Source organism: Bubalus kerabau, chromosome 4, assembly GCF_029407905.1.
Source record: "Bubalus kerabau isolate K-KA32 ecotype Philippines breed swamp buffalo chromosome 4, PCC_UOA_SB_1v2, whole genome shotgun sequence".
Classification (NCBI taxonomy): Eukaryota; Metazoa; Chordata; class Mammalia; order Artiodactyla; family Bovidae; genus Bubalus; species Bubalus kerabau.
Window position 1 is genome coordinate 110,979,255 of NC_073627.1, and position 13,761 is coordinate 110,993,015.

General features: G+C 46.7%; 1 protein-coding gene across 7 annotated transcripts in view; it reads right to left on the reverse strand.

Moving 5' to 3' along the window:
- APBA1 (amyloid beta precursor protein binding family A member 1) overlaps nucleotides 1-13,761 on the reverse strand; it is a 238,069-nt gene that overhangs the window by 19,530 nt on the left and 204,778 nt on the right. For 5 of the 7 annotated variants that reach the window (XM_055578271.1, XM_055578270.1, XM_055578269.1 and 2 more), the window contains 4 exons: nucleotides 6,282-6,314; nucleotides 5,146-5,232; nucleotides 4,092-4,277; nucleotides 358-537 (listed from right to left, as the gene is read on the reverse strand). In XM_055578271.1, coding sequence (XP_055434246.1) covers nucleotides 358-537; nucleotides 4,092-4,277; nucleotides 5,146-5,232; nucleotides 6,282-6,314 — 486 coding nt within the window. The remainder of the gene's footprint in view (nucleotides 1-357; nucleotides 538-4,091; nucleotides 4,278-5,145; nucleotides 5,233-6,281; nucleotides 6,315-13,761) is intronic. The other 2 variants (XM_055578274.1, XM_055578272.1) reach the window with 1 other exon arrangement.

Genomic DNA, 13,761 nt, shown 5'->3' on the forward strand with positions numbered 1-13,761 from the left:
GCTTTCTCTGAATAGTGCCCACCCAGCATCATCATTTAAGATCCTCCCTGTTATAAATGTGCCCTTTCCTAGACCGGGAGCTTGTAAAGACAGGGTTTAGGTCCTGTCTGCTTCTGGAACCCATCCCCAAAGTCAGCTGTGGATCACAAAGGGCAGAGAACACCCTGCCACGCTGGCCACGGCCCTCAGCTGAAGTCTTTAAGAACCTGGGCCGCACATGAGGGGAGCCAGAGATGGGGCTGAGCGCTCCGCAACGTCCTGTGAACACCATGCTCCACCCCAGCCCCCTGCCTTCCCCTCCTCGGTGGGCAGGCCCAGCCGGCCCAGCCTGGGGAACAGGTTCAGGGAGGTACTTGCATCTTTGCAGTTTTCTGACTTGGAGAAGTGGATGAGGTCGTCGTTGTACATGTCCTGGGTGTTGAGCAGGTCGCTGTACTCCTTCTGGCTGAGATCTTCAGGGTTAATCCCATTGGCCCTGAGGAACTCCTGGTAGGCCACGCTGAAGGCCTGCCCGATGGACTGTGCAATCAGCTGGGCCTGGAGAGGAGAGACAGGGTCAGCAGGCCAGTGCTGCCGGTAGATAACCTGGGTCCCTGAAGACTGCCGGGCCCTAGGCACTGGCTAGCCCAGTGGGTCTCCATGGCGCAGCGGTGCCTTCTAGAGGGCATTTCCCAAATTAGTGGGGACATTTTTTACTATGACAATGATCATAGGGAGCTCCTGGCATTCGGTGGACAGGAGTCAGAGATGCTGGACTTACTGCTGTGCAAAGGACAGTCTTGCCTAGGATGAGCTGTACATGAGCTTTACATCCTGCACAATTTTAAGATATCCCCTCTGGACATTCATGTACATATTAACACCTGTGCTCAATTACCTGAGTCTAGGACTCAACTCTAATTTATATAAAACCACAAGACTTATTGCATGGCTCTAAAACACAGTCAATGTTCCAAGAATATAACTATTATGTGAATTGAGAAAAGATGTGTTCTCTAGCACTTTACCATGAGTAAGCTTCATGACTTTAGAAAATCATCAGCATCAATGCTGTTTGTGAGATGTGGGTTGCCAATAAATTATCTCCATCATTCTGCACACTGGCTATGGAGTTCTTCATGTGTGCATGCGTGTGTGTGTGTGTGTGTGTGTGTGTGTGTGTGTGTGTGTGAATGTGTCTATCAACTATTTTATTTTAGCTATCAACAGCTTTATTTTGGCTTTCCTTTTATTTATCCTTTGTATTACATTTATGGCAATACTTTGGTTATTTTGTGAAAACCTTTTCAGAAAAGGAGATTATATGATCTATGAATTTCATTCATATTATCTATGAGCAGGACTCTATAAAATATTTGCTATGTCAAAGGATTGTTGGGTCCAACAGAATTGAGAACCCTGATCGAGTCCAACCCCGCATTTTCTAGTTGAGGAGGCTAAGAGGCCCAGAGATACAAAGGAACCTGTTCAGGGTCACACAGCTCACAGGATGGGAACTCTGCTTCTGTTGATCTTTCTCCTGTACTAGAATTTGATAACCTTTCCCTGCATTAATTAATCAACATCACAACTCGGGAGAGCCAGCAGCAACCAAGCCTGTGCCACATCACATCCCATATAAACAGCATCACATAAATTCACATCAAGTCTATAATATAAGTATGACTGGTCCACAAGCCTTCATCCTAAGCTCTGGGGGCACGGTTTCAGAATTCAGAAATGTTCAAATTTTACAAAGGTAACAGACTGCATACATCATACATTGTGTAAAAACCCCACCAGAGCTTGGAGAAATTCCTAAACACACTCAGTAATATTCCTGCAACAAAATGTGTGAGATTCATAGTAAGCTGGACAAATCCTATAAAGTGTCTCATCGCAGCTCAGGGCAAGCTTATCAGCCAAATGAGTACAAAAATCTCTTTTGTTTCTCAGAGCTCTTAGACTTTAAAACTGTGGATCTGTTTTACGTATTGTTTCCTTGTTCGCACTGGGGAGATGAGGAAAAGGAGGTTGAGAGCTTAAGTTGGGGTGGGGTTGGAGGCTGAGAATCCTGGCAGCTTAATTCCAGAGCCAACCTCCTGCCCGCCCCTGGTACTGCTGCTCTCTCAAATTCCAGGGGGTAGAAAACCCACAGAACAACAGCATGCTCTAGGGCAATGTTTCAAACACACAACTCTCATCTCCATTCCTTCTTTCCCTATCTTCAGTCATTTTTGCTGAAAGCAGTTAACAGTGATATCAGAACTTTCTGCGTGGTTGGCCTGGGGGAAAGAAATGCTGCTTAACATTTCTCACTCTGAGAGTCTGGTGACATCACATGTCATTCCAAGGACCACCACACTGCCTCCCGCCGAGGCCTCGCTTGGGCATCAAAGGCTCGTGTGAACAGACAAACTGAAAAAAGTGTTTGAAAATGCAGTTAGTGGACTTCCTGACCATCGTGAGTGGATGCGCTGGGCCGACAGCTCAGACTACTCCCATCTCTGCTGGGTCCACCTGAGCCACGTGGCAGCCTGCTCTATAGAAACTGAGCGGCTGTACCACCCGTACGTGGAGGTGGGAGTCACATCCAGGTCTCCCAGCTCTGGAGCCCATGCTCTCCTCTCCTATCCTGGGCCTTGGAAGCAAAGATTTCCAGGTCCACTCTTGCTTCTTCCCCTTCATTGTCTCCCCTACAGACCCAAAGGAGCCCCAAGGGAGACAAAGTCCTCCTTTAGGAGCACCAAGCCTGGAGAGGTGGCTGAGGGTTGAACTGGGACCTCATGTCTGGTAAGCAGAGCTAATGCCATCTTTTTGCAGGCCTGCAGGACACATGAAACAATGTTCTAAATGTTACTCTGTGGGAGCTTTACAAGAACCTTCTCCCAGTTTGCAAGTTTGATCTTAGTTTCTCAGGAAAAGTGGACAGAATGGCCAGGACAGGTGCTTCAAGCTCTGTCTTCTCAGCAACCTGTCTCTGGGGCTGAGAACCAGACAAGTAAAAGTTGGTACAAACATGTAAGCGTCTCCTCCCATCTGAGGCTACAGCCATGAGGGCTCCGCTTCCCTGGAGAATTGCCTCTGACTTCTAACTTTTTAGAGGCAGGCCATTTATTGCGGCTCAATGAATACTCTCTGGCAGAAAAACAGCCCCTTTTAAGGAGCCAAGGCTATGGGCGGCAATTTTCTTTAACTAGATAAGGTCTTTCTGCTCAATATATGAAAGACAGCTTGTTTCACTGTGGCAGGAGGAAAATTTATCGCAGTCAATGGCACTGACCTGGCCATCTCCGGGCAGGCTCTGCAGTTTGAAACCATTGCGGGGCTGTGGCCCTGGCCTGGAGGGAGCTGCCAAGGCCTGTTGAGCTTTGGGAAAAGGATGGTGCTGAAATAGCTTGAAGCCCGGTGGCCTCACCAGCAATTCTAGGGACAACTGGAGAAGAAGGCTGAAGGGAAGAAGGAGCCCCACCTTTGTTTTAAATTAGCTTCCTCTGCTGACTGTATCATGTGGAGAGATGGGTGTCAGGAATCCCTGGCTTTGTGACTGGAGGAGCAGTTGGGTTTGCGAAGGAGTGGGTGCCTGGTGCTCATGCCATGTGGTGGGGAGGGGCAGGGACGCCAACTTTCCTGTTAGGGAAGGGCAGTCCTGCACAGCCCTCCAGTGGCTCGTCTCCTTGCCTTTCCCCATACTCCGTCAGCAGGCCTGTCTCAGGGCCTCTGCACCTGTTCTTTCCTCACTCTCAACTCTACTCAGGTTCGGCTCCAATGTGACTTCTGAAAGGACTCTGATCATTGCCCTACCTGAAACAGCCCCTGCCCCTCTATCCCTTGACCTAGTTTTTCCTGATTAAACATTCCTCTGCCTAACGTTATATTAAGTATATTTATCTATTTATTTTCTGTCTCTCTACAACCTTCACGAGGAGTACCTTGTCTGTTTTACTCAGCCTCATATCCCCAGCACTAAAACAGGGCTTGACACATAGTAAGTGCTCAATAAGTATTTGTCTCACCTATGATTAAGGCTCTGAGAACTAGAGGGAACCCATTTACCCAAGGGCAGCTCAGATCAGATCACGGGGAGGGAGATGAGAGGAAGCCACCCTTACATCTTCAGACTCGAAGACATGGCAGATCATCTTGTACTGCCTTTTTCCATCCTGGGATGGGTGGGAGGCTTCCACGTTCTCCTGGGAGTTGGAGCGGGGCATCCGCCTGCGGGCCATCAGCACAACTATGTTCCCGATATCTGCGATGTAGGAAATGGTCCTCAGAGGGTGGTCCATCATCGTTTCCTGGAGGGGAGACGGGAGAGGCTGGTGAGAGAGAGAGTCTGCCACCCACAGTGTAGCCAAGTGCAGTCCACATGTGCTGCGGGTGTGGGAGTGGGTGGAGGTGCTCTGGGGCTCACTGCCAACACTGTTGGCAAATGTACATGTACCCACCCAGGCCTGGGAGCAGTTCCCTTGACTGGTGATAACCCAGAGCAGGCAGTGGTCTGTGGTATGTGAAAAGGAATTTGAATCATTTTACAACCAGAAGAATCTCTGTGGGTGCGTGCTAAGTCGCTTCAGTCATGCCTGACTCTTCGCAACCCTTTGGACAATAGTGCCCACCAGGATCCTCTGTCCATGGGATTTTCTAGGCAAGAATACTGGAGTGGGTTGCCATGCCCTCCTCCAGGGGGTCTTCCTGACCCAGGGATTGGACCAGCATCTCTTGCGTTTCCTTCACTGGCAGGTGGGTTCTTCACCACTAGGGCCACCTGGGAAAGCCCTGGTGGGGAAGCTAAAAAAATAAAAACATCTGCATGCAATTACTGTGTTTTGTTTATGTGTGTATGTGTGGTTTTAAACAAAATTTCTTGAAAGGCTAATCTGTTTAAATTCATGAATCTTCTGACAAAGGTTTGTGAGAATTATTAACAAACAATATCTGTGGCTTGTTTTTCCCTTTGATCTTTAACAGCCCCAACCTTCCTTACCAAGTCCCTCCCTAACCCCCACCGCCCACATCAGCAGCAGGCACTGCAGACACAGCCTCCGAGCTTGTGTGGAAGCCAGCCAGCATCTGGGCACAGCTGCCTGACAGACAAGGGCACAGTCTCCTGGTCGCCGTGCTAAGCTTCACCCCCTAGGGAGGTGGGAGCCGGTGAATCCATACCTGTGTGTCGGCGTTCAATACTTTGATTCTCTGGGTAGAAATGAAGAGATCCACCTCGGTCATTGGCTGAGATTCACCTTCAGGAGCCTGAGGAGGAAAATGCACCAAGGGAAAGCTTAATATGTTGCTCTGACCCAGGTGCGTGGGAGCAAGCTTAACTCACACACAGAGGCTTCGAGACACAGTCACCAGAACAGCGATTCAGACTCCAGAATGAGGCTGCCAAAGCCAGAGGGACCACACAGAGGATGGACACAGGGACAGGAGTGAGCACCTCCAGGCTACAGGGAGAAATGCGGACGCCCATTGCCTCTTCCGCCATGGAAGCAGTAGCTCACTGCAGCAGATCTAACTCTCTGAACAATGACGTGAACGGCACGTTCTGCAAGGGTTTCAGAGCCCAACAGATGGAAGGAATCAGGGTGACTGACTCATACCCCCAGGACCTTGGAGAAGTCAGAGTTTGCTCCTACCCAAGTGTTGCGGGGGGGGGGGGGGGCGGGGGTGGGTATTGATGTTTACAGCAGGTGCAACAAGGCAGCTGGAGGCAGTTCTGGTAAGAGGGTCTTCATGTTCCCACATACCGCAGCAACACAGAAGCAGTACCCACTTCGGAAGCCACCCCATTAAGAGCGAGCCCCAATGCCTCAATGTCCCACGGGTAGCTCTTAAGCACCTGGAAGCTCCACAACCAAAAAAAGCGCACCAATCTGGTTCATTTAGGGCTTGACTCTGCACACATGTGGTTATTAGCGAGTTTTCTTTTTTGCATCCAGCAATCTGATAAATCCACAAATCAAACATGACTAGAATTGAGCAGACCCAGGTCCCTGCCATGTGAATGCTCCTGAATGGTGGGCACTTGCACACTACTGCAGGATCCCTTCAGCACTCCCAGTCTGCTCCCTGGCCTTCCTCTGGAGTGAGATGACTAATGAGCAACAGAAAACAGCCACTTTGGGCAACTGAGTTTTGAGAAACGTTGGCTTATGGGGCGGTTCAAAAAGAAATCTGAACAAAAACTTGCTGGATGCAGAAAACAAAAACACGAAATAAGAAAAAAGGCAAAACATAAATAAATGAAAAATAAAAAAAACAGGCATAATATCAAGCTGATGAAGTTGTTTGTACTGCACCTTCTTCCTGCTTTTGGCTAATTTCTGGGCCATCTGCTTAGCATGGAACAAACAGAGACAGGAGAACAGTTAGAAAAGAATTTGCAGAGACTCAAAGTTGAAAAGGGAATTGACAAACTAATATCGACAGTGGTATAAAGCATTTCTGTGGGAGGTGGACTGGCTTTAAAAAAATCCCACTCGACTACTGATTCCCTAAATCAGAATTTGGTAGTTGGCGGGGGCAGGAGGAGGAAGGACATGTACGGAGCTACCTTATACTTAACTGCAATTGATGCTTTCAAAGAACCAACTTTTGGTTCTGTTCATTTCCTTTACTGTATGCCTATATTCTGTTTCATGGATTTCAGCCTATATCTTTATTTGTTTCTATTTTCTTTGGGTTTAATTTATCCATTTTTTTTTTAGCTTAAGATGAAAACTTAAATCATGGATTTTCAAACTTTGTTCTTTCCTAGTAATATTTAAAGCTATGAATCTCCCTCTAATCTCCACTTTAGCTATATCCCACAAATTTTGATATGTTGCAATTTAATTATCATTTCATTCAAAACACTTTCTAATTTCCACTGTGATTTCTTCTTTGAAACCTTGTGTTCTTAATTTAAACACATTTGAAGATTCCCTAGTTATCTTTTTGTTATTGACTTCTGAATCAACTGTTCTTCATTAACTCCAGTAATACTTCTTGCCTTAAATTTGTATAATATTAATAGAACCTGTGTGTGTGTTAGTCGCTCAGTTGTGTCCAATTCTTTGCAACCCCATGGACTGTAGCCTGCCAGGGTCCTCTGTCCATGGAATTTTCCAGGCAGGAATACTGGAGTGGGTAGTCATTCCCTTCTCCAGGGACCTTCCTGACCCAGGGATCGAACTCTCATCTCCTGCACTGCAGGCAGATTCTTTACTATTTGAACCACCAGGGCTTCAATAAAGCCTATTTCTAACTAGAAATGGATATAAGATTTATTCAAGATAGCAGAGTTCTGTAAGAGTAGAAACTCTGAGGCCAGACTGTCCAAAACTGAATTCTGGCTCTGCTACCTACTGGTCATGTGACTTGGGACAAGACACTTAACATCTCTGTGCTTCAGTTTCCTCAAATGTAAAATGAAGGTAAAACCAGAATTTACTTCATAGGGCTGTTGTGAGGATAAAATGAGTACAGCTGACCCTCGAGCAACATGGGGTTGGGGTGCCAACCACCATGGGATCAGCCGTGTATCACTTACAGTTGGCCCTCTGTATACACAGCTCAGTTCCTCTGCACCCACTGTTCTGAATCCTTAGAGTCTACCAATCACAGTCAACTGATCTTGGACCACATAATACTGTACTATTTACTCCTGGAAAATATCCAGGTATAAGTGGACCTGTGTTGTTCAAGGGTCAATGGTATATACAATGCTCTCAAAACAGTGCCTGGTGTGTTATAAACACTCTATTTGTATTTGCTCTTAGAAGATTATGATGTTAGACGATTATAATTTGCCTGGGTTGGGATGCAATCTCTTGGCTTTGGTAAGGCCTGCTATATACACGCAGACATTACCTGAACGACGGTGAGTCAGTGGCCGAACCACGGGCACTGCTGTGATGATGGGGGTGGGGTGTGGGAAGAGCAGCTCCCTCACACCCTTGGTACTCACCTGGCACCAAAGCTCTTGCTCTCAGCAACACGCCACTACCTCATAAGCAACTAATTGTGTTGTCTGTGCAACCTCATGGTGGAGAAACTGGATGAGTCAGCCATCCAAACACTGAACAGCTGATCTGGTACACCCAGGAGACCAGGGCAGCCCCAGCCCCATAGCTCATACTGATGGTCAAGACTTCGTGATGAAATAGTCTACTCTGGGAAAGTCTGGAGGCAGCAACTGCAAGCGTTATCCTAACTGCTGCAATGACAGTGGAAATATCTGTGCATCTGAGGAGCGGCCCCGGGCTGATGCTGTGCCACACAGATTCCTGATCTGCACCAGTTATAATCCTCAAGATGAACAACTGTAAGAGCCTAACCTTTGTCTTACCTCCCCTGAAATGATACGGCAGTAATATGTGAATTTCCATTATTTTTGATACCAAAACTTAATGGCCATTGGTCAAAATTCTTCACCTGCAGGATGAGAAATCTAATCTGAAGGGCCCCTCTCAAAGGAAAGCAAGCCTGCCACCAACAAAACGCCCACTTTCTGTTTTTACTGGGATGGGTGATGAGGAAGAGGATCCAAAAGGCAAACCAAGTTTCATGAAAGGAATTTTGAGAATTTTTTTATGAAGTCAAAAATATGTTGTACACTTAAGAGTAACACCAGCCTTAAATCACTTATGATGTCCAAGTGCCCTGAAACAAGTTAGAATTAAAAATTTAGGCATAAGTTTGGAAATCTTATGGGGGTCAGGGCCAGAATGAGAAGCTGGAGCAGCAGAGAAAGGTCTTAGAGCCTTAAGGCCCACATGCATCTTGAAGCAGGGGCTGACAACATCCATTTAAAGCCCTGGCTTTCATGAGACTTGGGGCTCACCACCAGCAGGCTGGTGATCACCAAAGGACATATGCAGCACTGTCCATCCAATCACTCCATCCACAACGTGTCCTGAGTACCTGCTGTTGCTAAGACCCTCTAAGGCTAGTTATGTCTGGGATCCTTTGACCATTCTAGATTTTCTTTCCCCAGCTAACACTGACTGAGCACTTAGCACATGCCCATATCCTTCTAAGCACTTCACATGTATCAGTATAAAACCTTAGAATAACCCTGTGAGGCAGGCAGTACATTATCCTCATCTTTCAGAAGAGAAAACTGAGGCACAGAGAGGCTCATTAACTTGCCCAAGGTCACACAGCTATTAAGTGGCAGAAGAGATAATCAAACTGGAAACCTAATATATTCCAAATTGCTACGGTGCCAGCTGGACATGTTTCTCATCTATAAACTTCTCAGTCCGTCTCAGTCTGTCTGTAAAATGGGGTTAATGATACCTACCTCACAGGATTCCCCACCCTCTCCATTTGGAGGAGTAAATGAGATAATGTACGTAAAGAGGCTGCTATCCATGTCAGTATCTTCTTTATCAACCATAGACTTCTTCAGGTCAGATGGGAAATCAGCTGGCTTAGACAAGGTTACACTGATAAAAATTCTCATTTTACAATTAAATTTTGAAACACCTAAATAAAATCTCTCCATAAAAGAATGGAAAAAAAAAATCTGATCTTTTGGGGCAGGCTAGTAAAGACAGATGTAAGAATATTTGATAATGAACACGCCTTACAAAAATGTGTGGACCAAAACAATACCAAAAGGCCATGGAGACAAGCACACCACATTGCGTGGACACGAAGCAGTTTCTACAGCTCAGGCAGTTTCAACAGCTCACCCCATCTTCGGTGGAGGAGCAGAGAGTGAAGTGGGAATGAGGGTGAAACGAAGCATGGAGATGCAGTGAGAGGAAGGGGCGAGTGAGCTTGTTGTACAGGCTTCTCAACTGGTTCTCTAGGTAGGGTCAAGGCAGGATTCTCACCTGTGGGAGGGCTCGGAAGGGGATGCCTCTGCCTGCTTTAGATACTGAGTGTAGGGCAAAGCTCCCTCTAGAAGTTTTTCCTAAAACATATTTAAAAGAATCCCAGCAACAAGACAATTAGGTATCACCAAAGGGATAATGTATTCTGCTTTCAAGTAATTGTGGAAGCTTCTGGTTAAACAAACTGAATTAAATCTCCTTAGTACAGGACTTCTCAGAGCCTTCACTAGGAAAATACATGTGACAGATACCAAAAATATCTATGTGGTGGCGTTTCTTGTGCTTATCTGCCAATAGAACCCCATCAGCGAGAAGCGCTGCACTTGACCAGAATGTGAGAGCACAGCTGGAGAACAGAGGCTCCTTCACACTGGACGGATGGGCCACACTTCTCTCAGGGGGCAGTTCCCGACCTGCAGCACACATTACCACCTCCTGGAGGGCCTATGAAAACAGGTTCCTGGGCTCTACCTCTCTGAGTTTCTGACTGGGTTGGGAGTCTACACTTCTAACAAACTCCTGAGAGTCTGTACTTCTAACAATTTCCCAGCTGATGATGCTGTTGCTGGTCCCGCTTTGAGGACCATTGCTCTAATGCATTTCTAAATCATATGGGAAACTTTCTGGAAGGTTATTCTTACTTCTCAAAAACAGATGAACTAAGGCAGAAAGAATAGTTTAGGGAGGGTGCAAAGATGAAAAAAAAAAAAAAAACTGCAAAGAAATGGAAGATATCCTCTAACTCTGCTGCTGCATTCAGATGTACCTTGTATCTTACATTTTGGTAGATGGAAATGTCTTAATTACAGATTCCTCAGTCTGCCTTGCACTTAGGTTACCTAAACACCCTCCCTGGATCCCTCACGAGACTGCAGGTTTCTCAGGGTCAAGGACGTGGTTGATTTTTATCTGCTAAGAGGCCTTGTCACAGGGATCTTGCATAGGGACAGTTTGCTTTTTGAGCCAGATTCATATCTAGAAAAACCACAACTCCAAATCTTCCCCCCAGTTTTGGCAAATAAACCTGCACATTATTTGTAATTTAAGAAAACTGCAATTCTTCAGACTCCAAGTGTAAAGCCAGTATCACTATTAAATGTCAGCCCACAGTTGGTGCTACGTGAGTGACAGACACCACATAATTGACGGACAGACCAGGAATTAAAGCCTGCTTTGAAATGGAAACCCAAACATCAGGGGTAGAGCTGGCTCAGAGCAAAAGCACCTCAAACACAGGGCCACAGCGGGGCTCCTGAGAGGAAGGCCTCCCTGGCATCCATCGGGTCAAATAAACAATGCAGGCAGAGGAAGGAGAGGGCCTAGCTGGGGTCCCTGAGGGAGGGAGGCAGGCAGAAGGAATCAGAGAAAGAAAGGAGGAAGCTCCTCTGTGTGTAGGTGAGAGCACCAAGCCAGGAATTACTCCAGTTTGTGGTGAGGATATCACTAAATGGATTTCTAAATAAATCCACAGAGCATCCCTTCCCCCTTCCTTCCTGGATGGATGTGGCTAGAATATCGGTAGCCTCATTCTGCTTGCTCTGTATCTCTCTAGAGGTGGCCCAGAGTAATTCATTTATGAAAGGCCAGCCTCTTTACGAAGAAGTGTGCAGCACCTTCCTCAGAGAAGGGAGTGCATGTGCACACTCCAGTGCAGGCCTCCCTGGACCACCCGAGTTCATCTGGAGACCCGCTCTCAGCCCCTTGGCTCCCTGCGCACGTGGTGAAGTCTCTGTGCACCATCCCCACAGTAACTTTCTTGGGGGCAAGGAAATAAACCACCGGTTCTGAACGCGGCCTTCTCCACTTATAATTTGAAAAAGTGGCAAGCTGGGTGTAAAGGCAAACAATCTGACAGGCATTTAAATGGATGTAAAAGGAACACGAGGCAGAAAATATTTAATGACAGGCAACACTCCCTTCAGATGCAAGAAGCACATTGTGAAACAATACTTATATATGAAATGCGACTGTTTAATCTCACCACTCTATAATGAATTCCTCACACTAGAGCAATTTGCTGTAAAAATAAATATACATTTTCCAGCTGCTTACTCTGCTCTAGGCAGGTCTAAAATGGATTTATAATCAGAGAGCCTGTCTTGCCTGTTCTGATTGACAAAGCCTTCTAATTTTTTGTTCAAATGATTTGTGGAACTTCTGGATACTAATCCTTTTTGAAGATTCAAAAGTAAACTTTCTGGTTTCTCATCAGGGAGCTGGACTTTAAAAATGGAAAAGAACACTCTCAGAAACCACTGGGGAAATCAGAAAGTGTAACGTGCAGAGGACGTGGCGCTTGGAGGGGTCTGGCACGGGGATGCTGGAGTCTGGGGTCTTTCCCAAGACCTGCCCTACATTTGGGTGATGCGTCTGTGCCTGCTGTCCCCTTAAGGTCACTGAACACACACACGTGTCTCAGGGCAGCAGACAGACAGACTCTAGCTGTGGGAGTCAAGGACGACTCATCAGGAAGTCAATAAACAGAAACCAGGAAAAACTCATCTCAAAGCAACATGCAATGCTTGGTCTCAGGGCTCCTCAGTACTCTTTCGGGAGTGGACTATTGCTTTGTTCTGGAGGATTCACCTGAATGGACCCTGGTAGTGTGCCTTGACAGGGACAGGTGCTCTGGCAATCTGGAGGAGATAAATCTTTGTCATATGGCTCTGTCTTGGATGTAACAGGGTGGCAAAGATCTCTGGTTCTAGCCTCGCATGCCAATAAAAATGTCCCAGGTGACACGGAAACAACCAAAAGCACTGCCTCTTTTCCAAACACCCCCTTTACTGGTGGTCCCTATCTATCAGAGAACCATCCAGGGTCTCTGTACTCCCACTGACCCAGGGAGAGCTAACGGTACCATTATTAACCCCGGAAACTAAGCGCTGGGTCAAGAATTCAGCTAAGTTACTCCACAGTATTACTGCCTCAGCATCCATTCTGTTTGGCCAAGCAGCCTGCCTGAACCTTAAACTGACATTATTCCCTTCATGCACGCAAATGCTGTGGAAAGCAGCCTGCAGAGTCACATGCACATGTCAGCTCCTAAAGGGACCCCACCCCCACTCATCAGCCCTTGTCTCCCCCGGCTGCCCAGGGCCTTCCCCAAGGCGCCCCTAGCTAATACCTCCATTGAGCTCACCAAAACCCCATTTTAGTTTGCACTGACCAATCTGGGCTTCATCTGGGAACCTCAAAGCATTCTACCCACGGACCCCAGTGAAGGCATGGGCCCAGGTCCTGCCTGACACCCCCACGTGGCCTCTCTAGGTATGCAGGTGCTTCCTCCAGGACTGCTGAGTCTTAAACTTCTCCATCTCAATTTCTCTTGTAGTCTTCTGCTCACCTGGGGGTTTACTTAACAAATGCTGATGTAACAAAATTATAATCATAACATATCTGGTAACTGTGGGGACATGAGGAGTCAGAACTCTGTCCCTAAAGATTGTGCTTTTCAAGTTCTCCTGTATGAGATAAGGCAGGATAGTCCCTGAAAAGCAGCTTGTTCCCAGGGATTTTTGTGCATTCTTAAACTCTGCACCTGGGAGATCCTAAATTAACATGGAAAACACTGTGGGGACATCTCCAGGTATTAATGTCACCTCTTTATGTTCAGGGAGAGGGTAAAAGGAGATCAAGCAAGCTCTGATAGACAGCTCAACAGAAACCTGAGATTCTACCAGCAGCATTATTGTGTCTGAAAGACCCAGAGGGTAGGACGGTCGGTCTGATACACTGTCAGTAAGTGGTCTCGTTGGGAGTCACAGGGTAAGATGCTCCTCTGGAGGTAGGGGTGGGACTTGATATAGTTGTAAATTACTCTCTGGATCATACATCCTAAATCCTCAGTAGTAGTAGTAGTAGAAATAGTAGTAGTAGTGTTGGTCGCTCAGTCATATCTGACTCTACAATGCCATGTCCTGTAGCCCACAAGGCTCCTCTGTCCATGGAATTC